Source organism: Rhipicephalus microplus, chromosome 5 (genome assembly GCF_043290135.1).
Source record: "Rhipicephalus microplus isolate Deutch F79 chromosome 5, USDA_Rmic, whole genome shotgun sequence".
NCBI lineage: Eukaryota > Metazoa > Arthropoda > Arachnida > Ixodida > Ixodidae > Rhipicephalus > Rhipicephalus microplus.
The window spans coordinates 33,984,909-34,009,680 of NC_134704.1; the positions used below are offsets into that span (position 1 = coordinate 33,984,909).

Here is a 24,772-nt window from a genome sequence, read left to right on the forward strand (position 1 = left end):
TCGAGACAATTACCCGTACCACTGAGGTCTTATCGCAAAACGACAAGCCTATCGTTGCCCGGTGTAGCACTCGGAATCGAGCTCTGCACATTTCGCGGTGAAGGCTGTACAAACCCTGCGATTCGGCCCTCCGCTGCACTTCTGTCATTCTCTCTTTTGATTCTCCTTGGGCGCTCTCTTTAAGGCGGCGCGCGAGTACGCCCGATCAATTTCGCGAGGCTGCGCCGTCGTGCTCCGTTACGAACTATTGCGCCAGTCGTGTGTCGCACGCTAAAGCGTACGCATCGCGCGACCCGGCGCGGGACGAGCCTGTCGGTCGGACTCGCCGCCAAACTGCCGAATCACTGCCTGTAAGAAGGAAACAACGGTAAGCGGTGCCCACTCTGTCATTCGCATGCACTGATCCCGCTTTAACCCAAAACAGCCGCGTTACCCTTGTTATGCGCTGCTTGCGTGCACGCTTATAGCCTGCAACAAAAGATGGGGACAACGTTTACATACTGCAGCGTACACGGTGAAGTACGCCTGATTGAGCTGTGCTGCATGCTCAATTGTGGGTAAGTTCTTTCAGTAAAATGAAGTGCAAGGCCAGTAATCCAGTGTTCAATTTCAATGTCAAGACGTCCCAATCGATGTAAACAGGTTCACGACTTGCACAAACTGTGTCACTATATGTGTATACCTTCTCAGCAACTTCATGGTGTTTTACGTCAGGCAACATTTTCAAGCAGCTGTAAATTACGTTTCTAGGTGTCCGAGTTTAGCCAGAACAGCGAAGAAGTAAAATTGATAGGAAGATTTGGCGTCTAAAGTTAGCAGCGGTGTTTAAATCATTCGCGGGGCAGGCAACGACACGGCTACCTATACCCACCAGCTTGGCTATAGACGGCTGAAGTGTTGATCAGCTAATCTCGAAGAGGAGGCATTCTTGGCCACGGCGGCCACACTTTTATATGATCCGCCTAGACGATAGAGCGCTTACGGTGCTCGGCTGCTGACAAAAAAAAAAAAGTCGCGGGTTCGACTCCGGCTGCGGCGGCCGCATTTTCATGGAGGCGGAATACGAGGCCCGTGAGCACTGTGCGATGTCCGCACACTTTAAAGAACGCCACATAGTCGAAATTCCAGAATCCCTCCACTAAAGCATGCCTCGTAATCATATCGTGCTTTGAGCGTGTAAAACTCCAGATATGATTGTTGCTATTACATTTATGGTACAGTAAGGAGAGAGTAACCGTGTACATATAGATTTAGGTACATATAAGAAGAAACACTAGGTGGTCAGAATAAACCAGAAGTCCCCGCTACAGCACGTATCATAACAACAGTAGAGTGGTTTCGTACGTAAAACAGCAAAATTTATTGTTGGCTCGACATAAGACGCATAGTAACGGCTGCTGCTCGGTGTAGGAACAATGTCATTGGCAGCTATCAGTCTCGGAACGCTGTCGCTACGAGGAACCCCACCTGTGGTGTCTACAGAGTCACACCTCGATACTACGCCAGATGGGACAGAGCGAAAAGAGCCATCTGTACTTAGCACAACAAAAAAAACAACAAAAAAGGGGGGGATACAATGAATTCCGGAAGCGACACTGATCTTTGACTTATGGGCTTGGTATTGGTATTTGCTCATCGACGTTCTTGTGTCCTGGTGTATACCACAGGTCAACTTCCTGCTTCGAGCTTTGCCGAAGCGGATCTCGGAGGCTACGTAGAAAAAGAACTTGTTGTTGAGATCTGCTCCGCCACGTGAGACAGCGATCCCAGCTACCGGCAATCTTTTGACAAACTCAAAAAATGAATAGATTGATATTCATTAGTTATCCACACAATTAGTCCTTATGTAAAGTCACGATACGCTTCAATATAATGTGCACCTAATATTCAGCACAACGCCAAACTGGAACCAGAACTATTGATTTCAATGTTTTGAAAATTTTTCATGAATGTGCGGAAAACCAATACTACAGGGGTCGACTGAATATGCTTGCAAGACAGACAAGATTTCATCCCTGTTTGTGCTACTAACAAAACATGAGATGATGATGTCATGATGTTTACTCCAAATTCCTCTCATATTAGTGCAGCCACACAAAGGTTGAGCAGGAACGTCAGTGTACTTGCGGTGTGAATGCACATAACTTTCTTTCAAGCAGTAAAATACAGTGCGTTCTCTGGGCTTCGCTGCTGAGCCAACATAACTAAACGTCTTACTTCGTCATTCTTGAAGTTAAACGGACTCCACGTATCTCGACACCATCTAATAGTCCTCCAGCTTACCGGGCACGCGCACTCGATTGTGGGGCAGCATGGCGTCAGCGACGCCAACGGCGTATGAAATCACTGCTAGTGTCTTCATAGTTGCTACCACAATCAGGCATGAATATTCAGCGGAGAGGTAGGTTATATGGTCGACTGGGCGGTCAGTGCCTGTCCTACCCAAATAAAAAAGATGTTTCAAATCCCGATTCACCAGTTGAAACGTCTGCCGGACTGTGCCAAGTGGTTATTCCTGCTTTGACAACGTGTATATAGCATTGTGTTCCCGTATATGAAGGTTCCCAGCTGTGCTTTCGGTTCTGTACACACACTTTAACATGACTCATGACCATGGGTAACTTTATTGTGGCGTCTGCATGTACCTTAATTTTTTTTTCGCCTCAGTGAACAGCCAAGCTAGAAAACCCATCACTCTGGACAAATTCGATTCACGCTGTATAACCCGGTCATTAGCGTTCCAATAAAACTAAATATCTATTTATATTAGACATCTCACGCTACTTGAAAATCTTTGGTATTAGGGCTGTGTCAAGCTTGGCATCACCAACTTTAAAAGCCGTGCATTATGACAAAAGTCACACCCAAGCCTCGCTATACATAGCACTGGTGGCTCGCTATAAATAGCGCACGATTGGTCGACATCAGCACCAAAATGAGTGACGCTGAGTACAGAGGACAAATTCGTTTGTGAACCCGAAATATAGTGCCCGTCACCTTTATCCATATTTTCGCCAAAGATATCGATTCTAGCGGTGAAACTGCAGCGGTCAAATATAGAGACGTTGCCCACCACGTTCACCTTGATACTATACTGCTCACACTTTGGATTCCCAGCGCGGCGTACAAATGGTGACACGACGCGCCTACATGTGCGCCTATCACGACATCGTTCCACTTGGTGTCTTCTCTCGACATCGTCGACCGCGGTATACTCTGCGGGCGTGATCGATGTGCCAGCAGAGTGGATAAGAATCGTCGGAAATCAAACTGAGTGCCACCATAGAACAGTTTAAAAGAAAAGTTTGATGTTATCCGAAAACAAATCGTATCCTGTATACATTTTCTACGTCTGCTTCCAAACGCAAAGAGTATACGCATAGTGGCATAATCGCCTGAGGCATATTCGCGTATAGCAGTACGTCGCGAATAAATTTCGTAACCCATATCAAACTGAAAACGTGAGGTTTCAGGATGGTAGCCTGTGTGCAGCTGTATATTATTACGCGTTGTTGCAAGAAAAAGGTACAGGTAATATTGATTTAACGGAGCGGCTCCACAGCTCTCTCTGACTTTTCCTCCAGCTTTGTTATTGGTACAGAGAGCGAGAAACGAAAGAGGTAAGTTAATTAAACGAGCTTTGACTTAGCTGGCTATATACCCTGTACGTGGGATGGTGAAAAGGAATAATAATAGATACAATAAAGAACAAGAGTAACAAACTAGGAAGTTGACAGTGTGAACACACACAGCCCTAACTCACACTGGTAGTTCACAGACGTTCTCGAAGTCCAGTTGTCGTCAAATAGCGCAATACAGTTTTCGTGGCCTTCTGCATTCAAGGAACCGCAGGCCAAGGTGCGAAGTTTTTTTTTTCTGATAGCGTTCTTGAATGAAGACGATAGAGTTTGGCTTCTAGAACAAGTCGTTGAGTCTGGTAGGACAGGAAGCGGCACAGAATGTGCTCGATAGTTTTCTCACAGCCGCGAAAGTTACAAGCTTCACAGAGAGATTGCGCAGAAAGGCACGGTGGCTAAAAGTAGTTCCTAATGGAGGCCGCACACATTGTGCAGTAGTGATGGTAAAAATGTAATGTCATTTTATTTTCGCATGCGAGATAAATGACTTGGTGTCACGTGGGGGTATAGAGCAACGGTGCTGTCGAGAAATTTCGAATTATAACACTGACCAACAGCGCCGCCAGTCGTCACGTGGGCACTGAATCTCGGTGGTGAACGTGTGAGATGGGACCTTGCGGTAAACCATCAGCGTCGTGAACACTTACCAAGCGTCCCAACGCGTCGATTTCCACGATGAAAGTTATCTTGGAAATGAACACTATTCTGGAAAACGCACATTCTCGAGCGCGAGATAGTCTTAAAGATCTTTCCCGTCTGACCGGCGAGACATTATCCTGTGTCATAGTGTTTAGCGCATAAGGCTTCAATACTAAAGGACCAAAGTGCAAATCCATGCCGTCAAAACATCATTGTTTATTCACTTACTGCTTACTTACAAACGCTACTTCAGTGCCGTCTGTACCCACCACAGTGATGTAGCGGTTATAGTTCTCTGAAACTGACCCGATGATCAAGGAATAGAATCCGAGCCACGACGTCCACATTTCGATGAAAACGATATGCTAGAAGGCCCTGCAATCAAATTTAGAAGCAGGTTCAAGAACGCCAGGTGGTCGAAGATTTTCCGAAGGCCTCCGCTATAGTCTCATAACCATATCGTGGTTTTGGGACGTCAAACCTCCACAATTCCGTCCAGACTCAATCACGGCTGTGAACGAGCCGTCATCTTCAAATAGACCCAGTTGTAGATTATTTTCCTGAGCTGATAGCCTTGTTCTAATAATAATTGTTTCGCTATTACATCCCTAAATCACGAAATTATTACGAGAGACACCGCGAACTTGAAGGTCTTCGAAAATTTGACCACCTTCACTCTTTTAAAAAAGGCAGTGCTACTTACTATGAGGTAGCAAATTGTTGTCACAACATTCACTACCGAAGTAGTATGTGCAGGTGGTAGATCACATACGGTTACTACCTCCGAAGCAACCAGATGTAGTAAATGTTTGTGGTCTGATTGATTTGTGGGGTTTAACGTCCCAAAACCACCATTTGATTATGAGAGACGCCGTAGTGGAGGGCTCCGGAAATTTTGACCACCTGGGGTTCTTTAACGTGCATCCAAATCTGAGTACACGGGCCTACACCATTTCCGCCTCCATCGGAAATGCAGCCGCCGCAGCCGGGAATCGAACCCGCGACCTGCAGGTCAGCAGCCGAGTACCTTAGCCACTAGACCACCGCGGTGGAGCAATGTTTGTGGTCTACTGACTACAGTTACTACTTAGGTAGTGAATGTTGTGACAACAATTTACTACTTCAAAGTTAGTAAGTAGCACTGCCTTTTTTTAAGAGTGTGTGGTTCTTAAACAAGCAACTAAAGATCCAAGTAGACCAGCCTCAAGCATTTTAGCCTCCATCTAAAACGCTGCCGCCACGGCCAGGATTCAATACCGCGTCTGTCTAGTGATTGCCCTATTCGCAACGCAATAAAAGACTATTGCCACACTCACATAGTACATAAACAAAACCGGCTGGGCAAACATCGGTTTGTCGATGCCACGTTTAATCGACTCCACTTCACTTAAAGCGAAAGCGCCGATTATCCGTTTCGTTGAAGCCGCACACGGGAATCTTTAAAACCGCCCCCTCACCGCTGTCTAGGAGAGGTCTCAAAATGGGTCAATGAAGGAAGGTCAGACAGCGCACCTACTCCCGCTCACTATAGTACCACAGCGTGGTCGCGAAATCTCGACGAGGTCCCCGTGACCAGGCCACACAAGAGGAGGCAACAAAAGAGACGACAACCTATCGATTTCCGTATCCACACAGAAACACTACACGTGGTAGCTACGCACGCGAGTCAATAGTCGGAACCCCTTATCGCGTTTGCGGCCGACATGTTCCTTCCATTCGACCGTGCAAGCCGAACACCACTCGAGCCCCGGCTACTTTTGGCTTGTACGCATTGTTTCAAGGCTGCCCATCGTCTAGAGGTCGCGTGCGAAAATGGGAGCAGCAGTGCGAGTAATTTTCGCGTGAAAGACAGATAACTGGCCTCCTGAGTTTGTTTGTTCTTATTTTGTATATAAGCAATGGCTTACGGCTCAATACTTGTTTCAATTAATCAACGCTTCCACGCCGAAACCGTCGGAGCGACCGTGAAAGCACGTGTGTATGTAGCGAAAATAAAAAAAATAAAAGAGAATACTGTTTGTGTAGAACAAGTTCTACTAGCATGACTATACAAGCATGACGTACTTGCCTCGTTTTATGACCGTATGCTCCAAATTGAAAGCTGTCGAAGAGGTTTCGAAGACCGAAGCAATAAGAGAGAGAAAAAGGAACCTTGTCCTGGTCGAAAGCTGTGGTTGGCTTCAATCGAAGTCCTAACCTGCTACTGAGCGTTGCGGAAGGGAAATGTGAGAAGAGAGAAACAGACGGCCTAATCGAAACAATCTGTACTACTAACCAATGCGTCTCAGTGGGCGTACGATATGTTACTCGACCACCGAACACCCTCCCCCCACCCTGCTAATGACTTAGATCAGCGTTAACGGCTTAGTCGACCTCATGACCTTATGACCTCGTCGTTTTTGTTCTGAGGGTATATCCATGCATACAGAAATGAATGCTGTTATCCCCTCGTGACACCGAATACAGCAAGAAATTACAAAAATCAGAGCGACTGTTTTGTAGTAAACCTTGAATGGACACCATCAATAAGCGACCACTTGCAGTACACATGTCGAAAAGAGTGAACTATAGCCACGAAATCGACTTGGAACTTGGCAATTCTTGGAGTACGTTATATTTCACGCCCAGAATACTGCTAGTTGAAGAAACAAAGTTCCCGGGCCACCTATGGCTGCTCCCAAGTGGGAATCGGGAGGCCACACCTCTCAGCTCTTTCACTCTTGCTCCCAACGGCCGTTGACTGAGGTTCCAAAATTTTGACTCTCGAGCGGCTTTAGCGCTGCGGAGAACTTCATGAGAGCACTTAAGGGGGCCTTTCAACACTTTTTCAGCATTGTCAGACAACGTTGCCGAACGACGGTAGTCGAGGCTCCTGAAAGCACGCGAGTCAAACAATATAGCGCAGCACGCGGCCTGGAAATCACAATCAGTTCTCAAATCAAGCAAAAAACGTTCCCCCTTCTCACCAAAAATGATGCCATGAACCCCAATGGCCACTTCATAAACCCAAAGTCCACGTAACGTCCACTGGGTGATTTTGAACATCGGGAGCTGTGTAATTACCCTGGCCACCTCGGGATGTCGCCATGAGCTCATATGCCCTCACGCGGGCTCGCACTAAAAGTAAAGCACGCTTTCGAAAAAAAAAGAAAAGAAAGTGCACAAGCTTATGGTGCATGCTGACGAAGGGCTTCGTGTTCTAGCCCTTTGTCATCCCCTCCCTGCGTAGCTTTCAGCTCGTACACAGTAGAGAGAAAGTGCTTGAAGCGCGCGACAAATCAGTTAACTACGCGAGTACCTGGCGTATTTTGCAATTTCTTGCGGCAGTTGATTCGCGAGGCGATAAGCGCTTTGAATGAAGCCATTCAACGATTACTCAGAAAATCGTTGCAGGACCCTTTTAAGAGGATCGCAGTCCTCCATGGATGCAGCTAAGCTGGTGCTGTCATTATAAACGTACTCTTTATGAGAATGTACATCAGTATACGATTTCACAGCGATTTTTTACATTATTTTTCTGTTTACATATAGTAGTAGCTTTTATTTTCCTTTACTGTTTTCATTTTTGCTACCACAGCTAAAAATTTTAGAAATAAATGCGGTTTAAAACAAACTGACGCGATGTTTTTGATGATAAGGTGGTCCGAAAACATTCGAGGAGAGGTCGTTCATTTCAGCTTTCTCGGTCGTATAAGCATCATTGATCGTTGTGTATGCGGTCGCACTGTTTGATCTTTATTACACTTCACGAAAACATTAAGACGCTAATCTCTTCTCGGCACTCGCGTCGATTTCAGCGCCACTAGGTAAGCAGTATACGAAGGTCATGGTACACGGTTTCCGTTCATTCCACATTGCGGATGTCGTTTTTTCACCGTGAGTATTGGCTTATGGATGGCATATTGTCGAGGCCACTTTGAAATCACGACTGAGCGGCAAAAATATAGCACACTTATTTGTTTTTTTCTAACTCATTAGTCGACTCTGCGGCACACTACGAACTGCTTTCCGATTTGTTGTGTGCTCGCTGGCTGATCCATGTCAGTACTGCAAACCGCCAAGTTGCTGACTTCTAGTGACGTCTAGAGTTTATAAAAATCAGTGAACCAGATTACAGTACATGTTATTTGAACTCGATCAAACGTTCTCGTGTAGCTTCAGCAATACCATATAAGAATCTTGTGCAAGGATAACCTCTATTTTTTTTCTTTTACACAATTTACTTTTTTTTGCGAGCGCTGATGTTGGGTATAGTGAATCGACAGCGTGCATGAAATGACCAAAGTAACAAAGACTTATTGTTTTAATTTTTTTCGGAAGAAAATTGTGGTTTACTCTCAAACAATAATAATATAATGTCGTTCGCCAGTTCACGTCATTGTTAAAAACTAGCGGCATCATCAGAGCCCGCAAGAATATAGTTGGTCTCGGTAAATACACCAACGACACATTTTGAACAGCCCCTTCCAAAATGAGAACTTAGTCCACACGCGTTAGGTTTCTTTCTTGATTTTGTTTAAATTATTGTTTTTCCGAAAAATGGCATTGGGATTTTCCTTTTATTCATTTATGTTAAAGTGACCTGTTATCCCTCCTGGTGGTGAGAGCTACTCGCATTTTCCTTTTCTTTATTTTCATAGACAGGAGGACAAAGAAGACCCCCCCCTCTTCGACACACACACACGAACGCACGCACACACTCACACGCGCACACACACTCACACGCACACACACACACGCACGCGCGCGTGCGAGCGCACGCAAACACGAGCGCATGCACGCACTCGAGTAAGTATTTCAAATCGAAAGGGTCTCTACTTCTTGTTTTTTCCGAAGCTCTAACGATCAAACTCCTTTAGAAAGATGATTTCAGAAAACGGGCGCGCACGAACAATCAATTCGCGCATCCAGTTGACGCACAACTACCAGGATGAATACAAAAGCACCGCACGCGCTGCTGAGATGTGACGGCGGCTGGTCTCCGCCGCTTTCCGCGGCGCCGCTCAGGCCGGCAGGTACATTGCCTTTACGTTACGAAAAATGGGCGCCGCTTGGGGGGCGGGTCTCGGAGAGCGGTGAGATAAATGAACGAATCACCGAGCTCTTCTAAAGGGTGCATATGGATCTGGGGGCGTGAACTGGGGGCTCCAGCCCACGGGAACTCACAAGCAAAACAAAAACAGTTTTTTCACTACTACCTCTACTACTACTACTACTACTACTACTACTACTAATAATAATAATAATACTACTACTACTACTACGTGTACTACTAATACTACTACTACTACTACGTGTACTAAGAAAAATTCACCAATATTTTTTTCTTTTCTCTGAAGGAACAAAAAGGAAAACCAGAAGCAAAAGGCATATGTCTCCCATCGAAGCGGAAGCGATGAGCCTGGGCGGAAGGCCGCCAGCAGGAGCCCGCAAGGAAGTGACCGAACACGCACCGGAAACGCGACCAATGGCGGCAAAAAAGGGCTGGAGGGGCTACGACCAGAGCCAGAACATGCAGCCCGGCGGCGCTGACGCCAACGCTGCAACCGACTCCGAAGAGAGCGGTCTCACGCCGCTTTCCACCACAACCATGACGTCATCGCTCAGAGGCACGACATTCGCTGAACACTTCTATGCACGCGCGTGCGTGTAAATATACGCAGTGTGCGTGTTTCGATTGGCTATATGTTAATAGCTTGTAAGAAATATCCGAATGGCACATGTATTGTTGTAGCAGGCAGGCTTATTAATTCGTCCTTTCGCATGGTACGTGTAAGTGGCGTCCGAAAAACGGTGGGCTCGATGTGTTTCAGTTTTTCTTTTTTCACTATTTTCTGGACATGCGCTTCGTACAAAGCACGGCCTTCGAGAATGTTATTTCTACTTCTAACAAGCGGTCCGTGAATGTTGAATAGAGCCCCCTAGACTTTTGGTGACGAGGATCAGCTGTAATGTCTTAGCCTGCAGTCCATGCGAAAAATGTGCACGTCCGTTTTTTTTTCTTCTTTTTTGGAAGCAGATAAAGTGTAATGCCCTTAAATAGGACCCACAACTGGCTGGAACGTGTAATTACATCCTGGTAGAGGTAATAAGACCCTGAAATAGAGCGGCAGATTCCCGCATTTTTTTTACGTTTTTGGTAGGATTCATATATTTTTATCTTGTTTAAAAGTAACAAAAAAACTGGTATGTCGCGCAGCCCAGCCGAAAGCCTTGAAGCCAGATTATGGAGATGATTACTTTGTTGTGCGTAGTCACTTCTGATACTATCAGACGAGTCAATAACATAGGCCGGAAGATTAGGGTAGGTATATATAAGAGGCGAAGCTCCTTCAAGCGGCACCCGTTAGTCCCTCGTAGTCGTAGTGTGTAACAAGTGTTACATTTTGACCTGCAAGGTGGTGCCGGTGGGAGATTTCTCCTGTGCTTTGTTGAACAATAAAAAGTTCGCGGCGTGCGCGTTAACTGAAAGCCGAATGCTCCTGTCTCTCATTCCCCATTAGCAGCCATTGGCATGTTCCAGTAGGAAACGTTAGTAGAAGTAGAAGTGTTAAAAGCCGACTTCTGCTGTCTCTCCTTCCCAGTAGCAGCCATTCTTTACCTCCAAGGTAGTGCCTGGTGAGATTTCTCCTGTGCGTGATTAAGCAATAAAATTTTTTTGTTCAAAACGCCGTTGATTGATGAAATAAACCAACGAAAGACGCCAGATGTTTTTTAAAAGCAAAACGAAAAGACGCCAGATGTTTCTAAAGCAAAACAAAAAGAAGACGCCAGGTGTTTTTTATAGGGCGAATTAACGGAAGAAAATTTCACGGTATTACTTCCAGGAGCTTCGCCCAATCTCATCATTATTCACCTCCTGGATCTGCCATCAATTTTTTTTTATCCGTATCATCGCTCCATCTTGTGTTGCTTACGGGGTAAAAGGAGTTGCACGGTGAGAGATGCCGCTGCCTTAGTGGTATCCAGTTGAAACATGTAGAACCAAGGAGGATTAAAAAAAAATGCTGGAGTGGGAATGATTGCGCAGAAGTGAAGCCGTTCCTCTGGCAAGATGGCGGCTGCGGTGGCCATCTTATTAGGGACATGATAAATTATCACTGTTCAGCGATTAAAAACGAAGCGTTTCCCTCGCACCCCAACGAGTTTAATGTGGGAACTTTGTCGGGTCACATAGTGTGTTTTACAGTTACTAGTTTTCCTTAGTGAGCCTGTAATTGTAGGCAAAGTTCTTTGAAGATTCAGTCATCTACACTTGTTTCTGCGTGTTATTTCGTCGGGAACAACTATCTTTTAATATAGAACTAACGTAACATTTACATGAAATATCAAGACCACTTGATCTTTAAGTGGGCACTATCAGAAAAGAACATGTTTCCGCCATCTTGGCAGTGGCAAAAGGTGGCTTCACTTCTGCTGGCAAGGCATTGCGGGAGCTTCCACTCCAGCAATTTTTCTTTAATCCTCCTTGTGTAGAACAGGGGCGCATTCACACAGAGTGTACGCGTGCGCAACGAACCAAGACGCTCTAGCACAAGCCACTCTCGCAGCCACTGTTTGCAGCATGGCTCATCACTTATGCGTCTACGAATTTATGTTCGCCGCAGATGAAAGAATTCTGATTACGAATGTTCCACGGCCGTTTCCACGTTACCACTCCGTGATCAGGCACTCTTACCAGCGGGCTTTCCATTGCGGTGAAATAGGCACCATAAAAATTGCTTGTCGGTCATTTTAATGTCAAAGAAGTTTACTGAAAAGAAAGCAAAAATATCCAGAGTGCGACAACATATAGCGCTGGAGAAGACTGGGCGTTTGACGCAGCACATAGATGACGACTTGTTTTTCTTTAACCTCCCTGCCTTTCCTCTATTCTCTATTTCTTCTGACAGGTTCTCTTAGATCATATCTGTAAACAAAGATACCAAGCGCCTTTGTGTGCTAAAAAATATGTAATGCACTGGTCATTTTGCATTTTCTGTAAGCCCAACCAGCATAGGTACTTGTAATTCTTACTTACTTGTAATGTAAGTAGTCTGTACGAAATCCTCATTGGTCCTTTGGTTGATTGAACTTGAATGTCACCTTAGTTCATTAGCTATTATTTTTGTAAATAGTCCGTACAGAACGGACAGTAAGTTGACGGACCTGTAATTTTTTTTTCAAGTCCTTGACGTCTCTTTTGAACGTACGGCTTACGTTTAATATGATCACGAGCGAGCGTGCGGTTGGGCGGTGGCGCCCCGAAATTGCCGCTGTTTCAACGCAGCTGACGACGCTAAATCACGCAACCGTCGTAGATGTGGGCAGATGACGCAAAAATTGTGGTACATTTCATCATTTGTAGACAGTAGCGGGAACGATTGCTGGCTGACTGAAAAATTATCGTAAAATCAGGGACACGTGCCACGATATAATGTTTGGTTCGCGTATTCTCGCGAGCTTCTACAAGCGATCGGTAGCATTTTTTCACCATACTAAAAAAAAAGAAGTGTTCTAGATACCCATTAAAAGTATCATGAGAGCGTGAATGAGTCAGTGCACGTATGTAACGATCACTATAATGAAAGGGTAGGTAGAGAACTGTTCTTTATATGCAGCGCCACAAATAAAGTATCAAATATTTGTGCGTCTGGTGTCATTGCAGGGGCGTCAAGATTTGGTCAGGCCCACGTGCCGGCGAGCGCAGTGACCCGAACGAAGAGAACGACCTCTCGTTTTTCCATCTCGCGGGACTTCAAGATTGACGACCTTCACAACGAAATCAAAGATCTCGAACGAAGGCTGAAGGTAATGAAATATATGCTGCCGGGCCTTCCACGTTTATGCATCCTTTGTTATAAATATAATTCAGTCAATGTCTTATGTCGCCAGAACACATCCTTGACATGCAAAAGGTCTGGATTTGAGTCTAATCCAAACTGAAAGTTTTTATTATTTATTTTATTTGCTTGTTCCTCTGTTTATCGTTTACAGATAACGCTGACTTTTTTTAACTCGCTGTTTATTTGTATTTTATTCATTTTTTCCTTGGTACCGGTGGTTTTCGTGTCACCAAACGATGGCAACCAGTTAAAACAAAAAAAAATATCAGCATCATCACAATTATCACCGACACCGACACCGCAATTTGTGCGAAACGAGCACTTTAACTCTATCGCGTTCATACCGCTGAGTTAGTTGCACGCGTAGCTCTTGAGCAGCTGCTCTACAAGCAAAAAAAAAAAAAATGAGAAGCTGAAAAAGAAGCAAAACTAACGACGAATTCGACTGATAACGATGGACACAATTTTAAACATAACCTAGATTTTTCACGCAATACAATTTGCCAGCTATTTGCCTCGACTTTTCACAAAATGCGAGCCCTCTTTCCACAAGGCTTACAGTGCAAATCGCTCCGATACACAAACACCCATTTTTGCTAGCACAGATACACACAAGTTCTTCTTTCCACGGCCTGTTTCAGAATGTAGTTTCTCTTCCGGTACAGTACAACATGTGACAGTCTGTTTAAATATTGCCTGTCTGATATTATCCCCGTACACATATACATTTTAAAAATCTTTTGTCTTTTTTCTTGGTATTTTTCTTAGTCTATTATGAATGTCCACAATTACATCTACAAAATTTTCTGTATATATATATACTTGCGCATACAATTGTATGTGCCCGAGCTTCAAGCATCACAGTGTGGTCTGCAGCATGCAATAAACAAATAAATGAAATATAAAACATTCCTAAGCTACCTGCAGACGGCTTCTGGCCATGCCCCCGCTGTAGACGGCACTATTCCCAAGACCTGCCCACACAAAGCTTTCCCAGCGACTGTCTAACCCCCGTTCTACCATTTCCTGCTGTTTCGTGCACTATTGCTCGTATGATGCCAGTGAGCATTGCTTACATCGCCGCAGGAGTCTGAGCGCGAGAACAAGGCACTGAAGCGGGTGCAGGCGCGTCAGGAACGAGAGCTGCTCAAGGCCGAGTCGGCCAGACACCACGACGGTCCCGACGCATTGCGGGCGCACGGCGAGGAAATACGGGCACTGCGCACCTTGCTCGCCGAAGGACGGGACAAGCTCAGGTGAACGTGTCCCTAATTGTCTCGGCTAATATTTAGCCTATTGCAAGTCTCACCACCGACTTAGATGATGAAATATAGATGCTAACTTGAGCTTGACCTAGGTGTGCAGTTAGAACTTAACAAAAAAAAAAGACGACAGTGCCATCGAATCGCTCTATTTCATGCACGTACGTGTATTGTACAATGGGCTTGAATGCTTGCACGGAGAAGCGAAGACGGAACCTTGAAACGTGTGCTGTTGTGTCTGCCAATTACTGAAGCTTGTTTCTTCTTTTTCTGCGGCGGGTGGTTCAAAAAGGTGGGGGATGCTCTCTTTGTCTACATACTACAAGTTGCACCCGAGAGGTCAGGCCCCAGTGGTTACCTAAAGAGCGTCATCTTTTATCCCGTAGTGTTCACAGCGAACTTAAATTTGCACAGCGCGCCTATACCGTGTACTGTACAAGAATAATTTTTGTTATGCTTCACTGTGACTAGCACATATATGAGCTACCGAAAACAGTCACTACTGGTTTTCACTGAAACCAATTGACTGTTTTATGCTCATTTTGTAAAGACTGCATCACTGCATAAAGAACGCTGATGTGGCAAAACTTACCAACGTGCAGCACTAAAAACAACCGATTGCCTTATACTCTTCCTGTAAAGAATGCATCACTGCATAGAGAGTACTGATGTGGCAAAACTTACCAATGTAAACCATGAAAATAATTTTGTTGCGGGTCACGGACATATCCAATGAATAGAAGTGGCTATCCGCTATCACGAGCCCTGATGTTGAGGATAAACTGTGGGCTGTCCAGAGCGTCTACGGTGCGGCGGTCGAGCTTGACCTAAATGTCCCAACGTGGGAGCGGCCCACTGCTCGTTGAGTTGTGCACCTCTGGACTTCAAATGAAGCTTTGCATCCATCTATCCATCCATTTGTTATCGCAAGATAACATTACGCTGATGAAAAAAATCAACTACATTATAGCTTCGCAACATAATTTGCAAACGAAATAAGGCTTCGCTAATTCACTTAGTAGCCGAGTTTAGCCGCACCACAACTTGTTGACAAAGACTTCATCAACGAAGGGAGTTTTCACGGAAATAATACGTACACACTTGACAAGTTCGCATTTGCCACGCAGAGAGTACGAGAAGAAGCTGCACTTGCGAAACTGTGAGCTGCACAAGCTGAGGCAGGCGCTAGCAGATCTGCAAGGCCAGATCGCCGAAAAACAAACGCTTGTCGAGAAACAAACCGAGATGCAGACCAAGATAGACCAGCTGGAGAGGGAAGTGCAGGATAAGAACACCGAAGTACACGTGAGTAAGAATGAATCTGACAGTCATACTTGCGCACGACGCGCAACTATGTGACCTTGTCGGAATATCACAGTGACGAAAAGAATGCGTCACTTGACTTCATGTGGATATTAATATCGCACGATCCAAATAGAGCATGAAGTGCTTCTCAGAGGCAATCATTTTGGGAGGATATGAATGCTCGTGTCTGCGGTGAAAGCGGATTTTCAAACCTACCACGCTGAACGATAAGCCCCCTCTAAAACAAAAAAGGGAGGGAGGCGTTGCTTCATACACGAAATTTCGCCTATGCCGATAGTCAAAGAAAGCGGTTTGTTGCAACCACCGCCACCACTGCCGAAACGTTCAGGTGGATTTAACGCTTGATGATCGCCTAAACTTGATGTCACAACATTAAAACATCAATGCTCAAGATATATAAAATTTTGTCACTGATAATGTTCGAAAGTTTGACAAATAAACTGTCGCAGTAACCAAACACTACACATTCCCATTTCAAGTATGAACAACTTCAGTCGTTAATTCTATCGAATTAAACATAGGGCTTCCTTTTCTTTTCACGAATGTTATCCATGAAAAAAAAATGCCTTTACGATTATTCATGATGCCTTATCTTTCTCTCACATGAAGGCTAAATAAAAAAAGAAAGAAAAGGAAGCAAATGAAAGACCGTTGCATGGGTAGTTCGTCATGTTTACATAACAGAATGTTTTCACCAGAATAAACATGTACCGTGCCCTTTTCATTAAATAAAAGGCACAGATAAATGGTTTAAAAAACGGGAAAGGACAACTAGCTTGCGTGTTGCCCATTTTTATCACTAGCTAGCTAATGCTTATTAGCTAGGTAGTGCCAAGAGAACATTTTTTAGGTGTGCATAGTTTTAGCATGTGCCACTGAATTAAAAAGTGTCCACACACTACTAACTTCCTTTGCTTTTCAGGAACTAAGGCGCAAGCTAGATGCAGTTCAACTCTCATACAAAAAGGAACTGGTGAAGGAGAAGGCACAAAACAAAAGCTTTCAAAAACAAATGCAGGCTTTAAGGACTGACAATGAACTGCTCCAGAGGAAAATTAAGGTGAGGTAAAACATGCTCAGGACCAATCCCTTATCTATAATCTACTACTAAATATATAGACAAATATTCAAAACATCAAACACAAGTGGTGTGCATACAATGTAACATAAATATCAAAATGGAGTGTGTGTACTTCAATTCAGCCAAAAATAAAACCACGGAAAAATCGTATGCAATTTCCACCCTCATGCGAGTGCGAAAATGCCTTTTGTACTCTTCAAAATAAGTGGCAATCTTAGTTATAATGAACAAGGTATATTGTAGACAGCTAGAGACTATGTGCTAGGTTATAAAAGCAAAACTAGTATTCATGGTGTGTTGACAGGATAACAGGGGCAACCATTTTGTCAAAAAAGCTATTATTATAAATGACTGCGAAATCAGCATAAAAAAGCATAGTCTAGTCAAATGAACATCATTTATTTTTCAACATTTTTAGCAGGTCCTACGCAAGCACCTTTGCAGCAGAGTACACGGGAATCGGCAGGATTTCTTGAGGAGTGCAAAGCTGTGTTACATCGTAGCCGGGGAGTGGGAGGGGGGGGGGAAGGAATGCTGTTGTAGTTTAGGTGGGACAAGTGACCCTATTGCAGCCCCCTGGAAACACCCATGGCCGAGTGTAACACTATGTCCCAATAGAACAAAGACAAGACATCGAAAGTATGTGCAGATAACTTTCAAATGCCTACATGTACTGTGAATACGTGCATACCTCGACTTGGGCATTGTCTGCAAGCATTACACTGAGAACCTCTATGCACAGCTGAGGCATACTACAACTAAAGGCATGCTATAATGAATGCATGCTAGTGGTCATTATAAAGGTCCCCATAAACCTAAGGATCCTCTTCAAATGTTTAATGAGTCATCATAATCAGAATTTATTATAAAAAATTTGGTACAAGTGACAGGTATTTAGTATATAGAAGGAGGTCCCATAGTCAAGAGACTGTATTGGGACCTCTTGTACAAAAGCGATGAGCTAATAAACACTTTATAACACCATTGTCTATTGCTTCCATTAGGTAGCATCTAACAATGAAATGTTTCATTATCAATTTCCCACCCTCCTTTGTTTATCAATTAAAAGGGTTTTGCTTGCATGAAAGGGTGGTGATTGGGTGTTTGTTCTTTTGTTATATCTATTAACACAACATACAATGAAGCTGAAGAATGCACAGAAGACGTTATCTGTAACTTCTAACTGTATAATAGTAATTATGACAAAGAAGGAAGGAGTTGAAGTGGATGGAAAATCGACTTGCTGAAAATTGGGACCGAAACTACAACCTTCGGAGAGCACGTCCGATGCTATGCCGATTGCACAAGCCGATTTTTCTTCCACTTTAATTCTTTTCCATTCATGTCACAATTACTATACTACAGTTAATCAGCTACGAATAATGTATTTTATACTTTCCTTAGCACCATTGTCTATAGCTTCAATTATGTAGCGTCTAACAAAGAAATGTTCCCTCTATCAATTTACCCCTTCTTTTGTTCATCTATTGCAAGGGTTTCACTCCAGCACACTTGATGCCTTAGGTAGCATGCGTGGGTTTATTGGTGAGCTTTGAGCTCATGCTCATGCTACATGATGCCAGCTGCCAAAAAAAAAAAAAGTGTTCCATTCTTGCTGTCATGGCTGTGGGCTGTGCAAACCAACATTCCCAGAATTACATATTCATAAATACAGAATAAAGTACGTGCGAATGTGACAGCTGCTGTAGCACAATTGGTGAAGCAAAGGGCATGTTACCCAAAGGTTGTAGGTTCATCCCCTACCTGTGGCAGCTTGACTTTTGATTCACCTAATTTTTCCAATTGTGTCATATAATTATTATACTACAGTTAAAAATCAACAAATAATCTCCCCTGTAGCTTCCTCATTATTGTTGTCTGCTGGTTTTATTACAGGCTTTACAATGACAGTAATGACATTATATGTTTTTCAGGATGCAAATACACAGTCTATTGTTCTGAACCATAGAGACTTTCTCTGTCTCAATGGAGACTCTAGTGACCCAAGGTCTATTTTCACGGTAAGTTACAATTACGATGCAATACACCTAAAGTCAAAAGGCAGCAGTAGCAGGAACTTAATCGAACGTCAAGTTGTGGTAAACCATATGACATACAAGAAAGTTTTGGTTACAACGTTTTTGCTACCTTTCAAATGTGATGGCAGTCAACTCCATTAAGCTTAATTCACAGGTTCTTGTAGTTACTGATGCATCCCAGTGGCACACTTTCATCGCAATCACTTTATTGAGGAGTTCAAAGCAGATTGTGTGATGCCCATAGTTTCCATGAGCAAAAATCGGACAAAGCTTGACTAATACACATGCCACACTTTATCTTTGCTTATGAATCACCATTCCGCAAGTTTTCAAAGCAGCATAAACCTCACAAGCATCGTGAATTCATAGATTAGCATATCTGAATCAAATACAACTGATCTACTGTTCCAATTATTAGACAATGTCCTGTAAGGTAATGCTATAGGCAGTGGTTTTGGCGAAGCACGTTTCCTGGGTTTATGCCAACTGATAAATTCCAGATATTTCCGAAGTACTACAAGAAACAATGCATATCATGTGTCACATTGGCTGCATATACACTTAGTGTTAAGGATATCAGGCAGCCTGAGATATGCACACTAGAAACTGTAATACTGGGTCCTTAGTTTTGTAATTCATCAATGTTTGTCAAAAAAAAAAAAAAACTTCACATTTCAGTCCCACGTGCAATGGGAGTTGGAAGAAAAAGTTGTGAAAAGCAGTGAAAAGAAAAGCTGTATGTATGCGGTATAAAACATAAAATAATTATGAATTAGCAGTGACGTTTGGTTTAATTAACTCAATTCTTGTGAACAGTAGCTTGACAGCAGCTTCGGCTGTAGTACTATACCCAACGTGCAGGGATGAATATGATATTAATCATACCTTTTATGGGTCACATATTTCAGTGGTAGTGCTGGAAGGTTTACACTAGCACGGACAAATGGAAGTGCACAAGTGTGCCTCCCAAAGGTGCACCAGTTATGTGCGCAGTTGTATGCATCGTTTTCTCATAAGTGAAGCTCTCTCGATCACTGGCTTATCTGTAATCGGTCGTTTCTGATATGGTGATTAGATCTTTTATCTTCGTCACTTGTCATTTCACATTGCCATATTTCATTGCTGCATTTCAGAGTTGCATTTCATTGTTTTACGCATGAGCATCATTGTCACCTGTAGCAACAGAAGAGTTGCACTGCTATGCACGATAGTGAAGGTGCGTGCGAATGATGGCATAGATTAAGGAAAAAGTTTGAAAGCAGCATTGCACAATGCGATAAAAAAAAGAAAAATTTCAAGTCAGGCACGCATACACCAAGCTTTGTTTGCCCCCATTTCCTCAATAGGGGAAGAACTCCCAACTTTTTCCTCTCGGAAACATAAAGCATGTGCACTGGTGCTGAAGCTGTTTTCTCACTACAGTAGATTGCCTTGTGCTACCCATACAGTCTGTTCAAACAAAGAATGACACGTATTCAGTCTATCATTTTGCATGGTTAATATTTGATAAAGGTAGATGCAGTGTAGGACACGTGGAGTGGTGGTTTAAGTGATCAACTTGAAGTTTAAAAATCTTAGTCTCATGTGCATACTGTTTTTATGTTTTGCAAGAATTGTTCAACATTGTTATAGACAGACAAATGAATTCAGCCTATTCGTTTGCACACAACAGCTGTTTGTGGTAAATGTCATGCAAGACACACACTATGCGCAGCAGAGTGTACTATTGTGAGCATTATTACAGTAAACACATCAGCATATGGTGAATAGCCTCAAACCGCAACTCAATCGATACTCGAATATCGCTGTCAAAAATAAAATGAAAAACATGAAGCCTTTCTGTGAACTGTTGCTACTCCCACCACCTGTCTGTTTTTATGACCCGTGAAGTATAGCACACCAATAAAAGCTTCATGTTGTAGCACCTGTAGTAACACTCGTGCGCAGCAAAGAGCAGTAATGTTTTTTTTAAGTCACTGTGCAGCATTTTGATTTTATGTTTTACATGCATACACACAAGTATAGGTCAGCGAAAATTGTAGAACTCACTCAGCTCACTCACAAAATATCTTTTGCGCTTTGAACTCAGTCGAGCTCAGACTCATCAGTTTCTTTTTGGTCGAACTCACTCGGACTCGGACTCACCAAAATATTGCTCACCCAGACTTAGACTTATGACTTCATCTGAGTCTGAGTTTGAGTGAGTCAAGTCATGAGCCCATTAGTCTAGAATCAGCTTTTTCGACCATGACATTAATACACCAATATCTCACATAATCTGTGCTCTTAGCACCTTTTGATATATCAGCAACAACAGCTTAATTTGGGCGAGTTGGTTCATCGTGGTTCTGTTTTAGTAACAGCAAGGCAACTGTAGAAAGAGACGAAAAGGACAGGAAAGAGCGCTTCTTGATAACGTCTTGAAAGAACACAACCTTGATATACCACTTTCGAATACCAATGATGAGTGATGCAAACAAGTAAGAACGTTTTTCTTGAAAATGATGACATCACAAGATATATTTGTCCAGAACTTCCATAAAAGAGTAAGCGAGGGTGGCAGTTCAAGACACCCCCCTACATAACTCATGCACCTGATCAATAAATATTGAAATGATGTATGAACGATACTGTTTTAAAGTATGTGTGGTAGATGTGCATATAAGCAAGAATCAAGGTAAGGCTCATAGTAATGCTGGAGTAACTAGAAAGGACCATAGTTTGGCAAGCGAAAGTAGAACTCATTCAGCCTCACAAATACTATGTCTCGCGCTTTGGGCTCCCTCGGACTCGTACTCGCCAAAATTTTCCTGAGCCAGACTCACTCGGACTCGCACTCACGAAAATTTTCTTCAACCAGACTCACTCAAACTCGAACTCACCAAAATATTACTTGCCCAGATTAATTCCGACTCAAGACTCAATCTGGGTGCAAGTAAGACCGGGCGAGTCGACTGGTGAGTGATTTCGCCGACCTATGCCCACAAGTGAATGGAAAGACGGAATTTCGCATGGTGCTTAAGACAGCAAGCTGCTGCGGTCTACTTGGCATATACGACTTATAGTCGCGGGGGACCTGCGATACACAATAGGCTGCCATTTTTCATTGGCAATAGTGAGGCCAATGGGCTGGCATTCAATGTGAACGCGGCAGCCTTTCAACTTCGTTTTTCAGACAGTGGCCATTGTGAATCAACCTGCATCAGTTTGAGGCTATTGGTCACTTGCTCGCGTGTTCCCCTTAAATTGCATGTGATAGTACTTCACTGGACAACTTTCAGGTTTGCACAAACTGTTTGCATTCAGTCCTGAATACAGTACATGTCAGTGCCATGACACTTGCATAATAACCAGAGCTGAACAAGCAAGGGGAGATACCACATCCGTATCTGTCTCATTTGTGATTACTTAAAGAAGACAGTAGACAAAAACTTCTGCCAATATAATACAAAGACTTGGTAGTACCTTTATATAAAACAAGATTCTTTATTTTGACAAGCACCAAACATGAGAAAACTATTCATAAACTGATCAGAGATGAAAAACCGTTAAACAAACAAAGGCAGTCACTGCTTAACATCATTTCTTCCAAGTGTGCATAGAAAAGTACCTTTGGTGTGTGAAACGGTGAGGTTTTCCATTTTTAATGCTCTCACTATCGCTGCTTGTTGTGTTCCACATGATTAGGCTGGTGCTCCTTTGCTACCAGTACAATATTGAGAAAGATCACTTGCTGGTCAATGTATGTATCAAAATGTATTAACAAGTAGGCATGTTTGAGTTTCTAACAAGCGTGCAGGCTACTACTTTACAGAATTTCTCGCTGTGAAAATAAGCACAGAAATAGTATGTAAAGAAGAAGATACATGCATATTGAATACTCTATCCTACACATCTCTTTTTTTTTTGTACTATTACAGCATTCATCATTATAGACATGTTGCACAAGCCAGCCCAGCGACTCACAATTCTAGAGCCTATTTCCCAGCTATTCATAACTTTGAGGTTTCATTACTTATAGGATATAAATAAATGATGCAGGTGTGCTAATATAAAACTGGAAAGTTTTCAAAGCCAAAGTTTGCTAACAAATACTTGCGCATACAACACTGCAGGGCATGGACCAAGAAAAAAAGGAGCGTCTGCTGGCTCGGCTCAGAGACATTGACCTCAGCGGCACGCTTGTCAAGAACATGGCCAAGAGACCACGGGCGGCTCGCCGGCTTTCGATGGACTCGCAGCAGAGCCGCCTTAGGCTAAAGTCCATGGCCGCCAGTGATTCCTTTCTGAATGAGTCTTTGTCGAGTGAAAGCAGTCCGACGGAACAGATGCCTCCACTTGGCCCAAACGTCGTGAAGGCTCGTCGCATGTCTGACACTCCAGTGAGGAGCCGAAGGGGCAACAGTTTGAGCAGCATTCTCGAAATGCAGGCACTGCGAATTCACGGCAACAAAAGTGAGGGCACAATGAAAGACAGTAACCTGGGGGACGATACGGAAAGGAGCCTCTCCAAGCCGATACCTGAGGGTGGCAAGAGCGAAAAATTTGTGTTCAAGGACCGACAATTGGCAGGGAGAGAGTCTGCTGCAGCTGATACAGCTGCTGAAAGCTTCCTGCCGTGGCAACAGTGGGGTTCAACCTGCTGAATGCAGGAATGCCCAAATGCACGAAATTTCCAGACTAGACTAGTTGCTACATGTATAAAAAGAAATATACAGACAACAGGACAACAGTTCCATGAACAGCATAGGCACACCGATCATTAGCTTTTAGTATAAGCTCTGTAGTTTAGAAACGGGACACAAAGGCGCAATTCTGCATTTTTTACATGTTTCTTGTACTATTGTCAGTACTGCTTGGCATGTTCAACACAATTTAAGCTTTCTATTTCTAATGCATTCATCAAGATCACTTATACCATAGAGTTTCCTGTTAAACTTATCAGAGTGTTAAATTTATCAGAGAGTATCAATCAACAGCATTGCTAGTGTGGCATTCAGATAATGAGCGAATAATGGCTAGTCCATAGATTTACTTAAACTTCATTCATATGGCTTTAAATCATGTTGCAATCTTGCGAATTGATTGTTCTCAACAAAATATTGCTGTATAATTGCGACAATTTGCAAATTATGATGCAAAAGCCAGAGCATTAATCCAGCAACCAGTTCTCTTGCTACGTTTCTGAAACTGTTACTGCACAGAATTTTATGAACTGTAATAAATACTATCACAATAACGCTTGAAGCCACAAGCCCGGCAGTTATATGAATTCAAGCACTGCTAATCATTCCCATTATAGCTGAATGCTTGCAGTGCCACAAGTTCCTTTGAACAACCGAGGATGATTTCACGGTCATTTTCATAAGCCTGTAAAAGCAACACAGGAATATGTCGTTGAGATCAATCAGAAATGTAACCTATCTCAAAATCTCACATTAAAATTAAAATTTAATTAGCAATGATTAAAAAGTTAAGTTTACCTTACATACACCTGACACAAATGAACAACGCCGTAAAGTAGGTTGCAGAGTTAATTGTAAAAATGTACTTCGATACATTTCCAGTGCTTAGACAAAAAAAGAAAAAAAAAACATGCAAGCAGGTAAACAAAAAGGAATGATAAGAACAGACTGCAACATTTTAACCAGTAACAAGTAATTTTTCTTTCTCGCAGAGTGCTCGGATGGCTTTGTGGTAGCGATTAGTATTAAGTAGTTTGTCCTGCCATGCTGTCAAAGTGCAGCTTGAAACATATTGATGTCGATAACATGATCAAGATATTGATGGAAATGCTCGGACATTGTCATCGATCAGTCATTATTAAAAACAGTCATCAAAGAGACGTTCACACTTCCAAAAAGTGAGTAAATGTGATTACCTATACAACTTTGAAACCTCTTATGTGTCAGTTACTGAGGCTCGCATACATCTGCAGTCAATTGAAGCCCATATACATATG

The 24,772-nt window shown here is 43.2% G+C and overlaps 2 protein-coding genes across 2 annotated transcripts in view; one reads left to right on the forward strand and one right to left on the reverse strand.

Moving 5' to 3' along the window:
* Window positions 1–264: 264 nt before the first annotated feature.
* On the forward strand, window positions 265–23,456 carry LOC142817466 (uncharacterized). Its single transcript, XM_075894477.1, has 8 exons — window positions 265–367; window positions 9,617–9,886; window positions 12,925–13,067; window positions 14,189–14,358; window positions 15,492–15,669; window positions 16,613–16,750; window positions 18,706–18,792; window positions 22,926–23,456. Exons 2-8 carry the CDS (start codon window positions 9,649–9,651, stop codon window positions 23,454–23,456), a joined length of 1,485 nt encoding a protein of 494 aa, XP_075750592.1. The 5' UTR covers window positions 265–367; window positions 9,617–9,648.
* Window positions 22,273–24,772, reverse strand: part of LOC119174735 (transcription initiation protein SPT3 homolog) — a 122,143-nt gene continuing 119,643 nt past the window's right edge. Inside the window, exon 12 of the mRNA XM_075895184.1 lies at window positions 22,273–23,243. The gene's annotated coding sequence lies outside the window, so the exon portion shown is untranslated. The remainder of the gene's footprint in view (window positions 23,244–24,772) is intronic.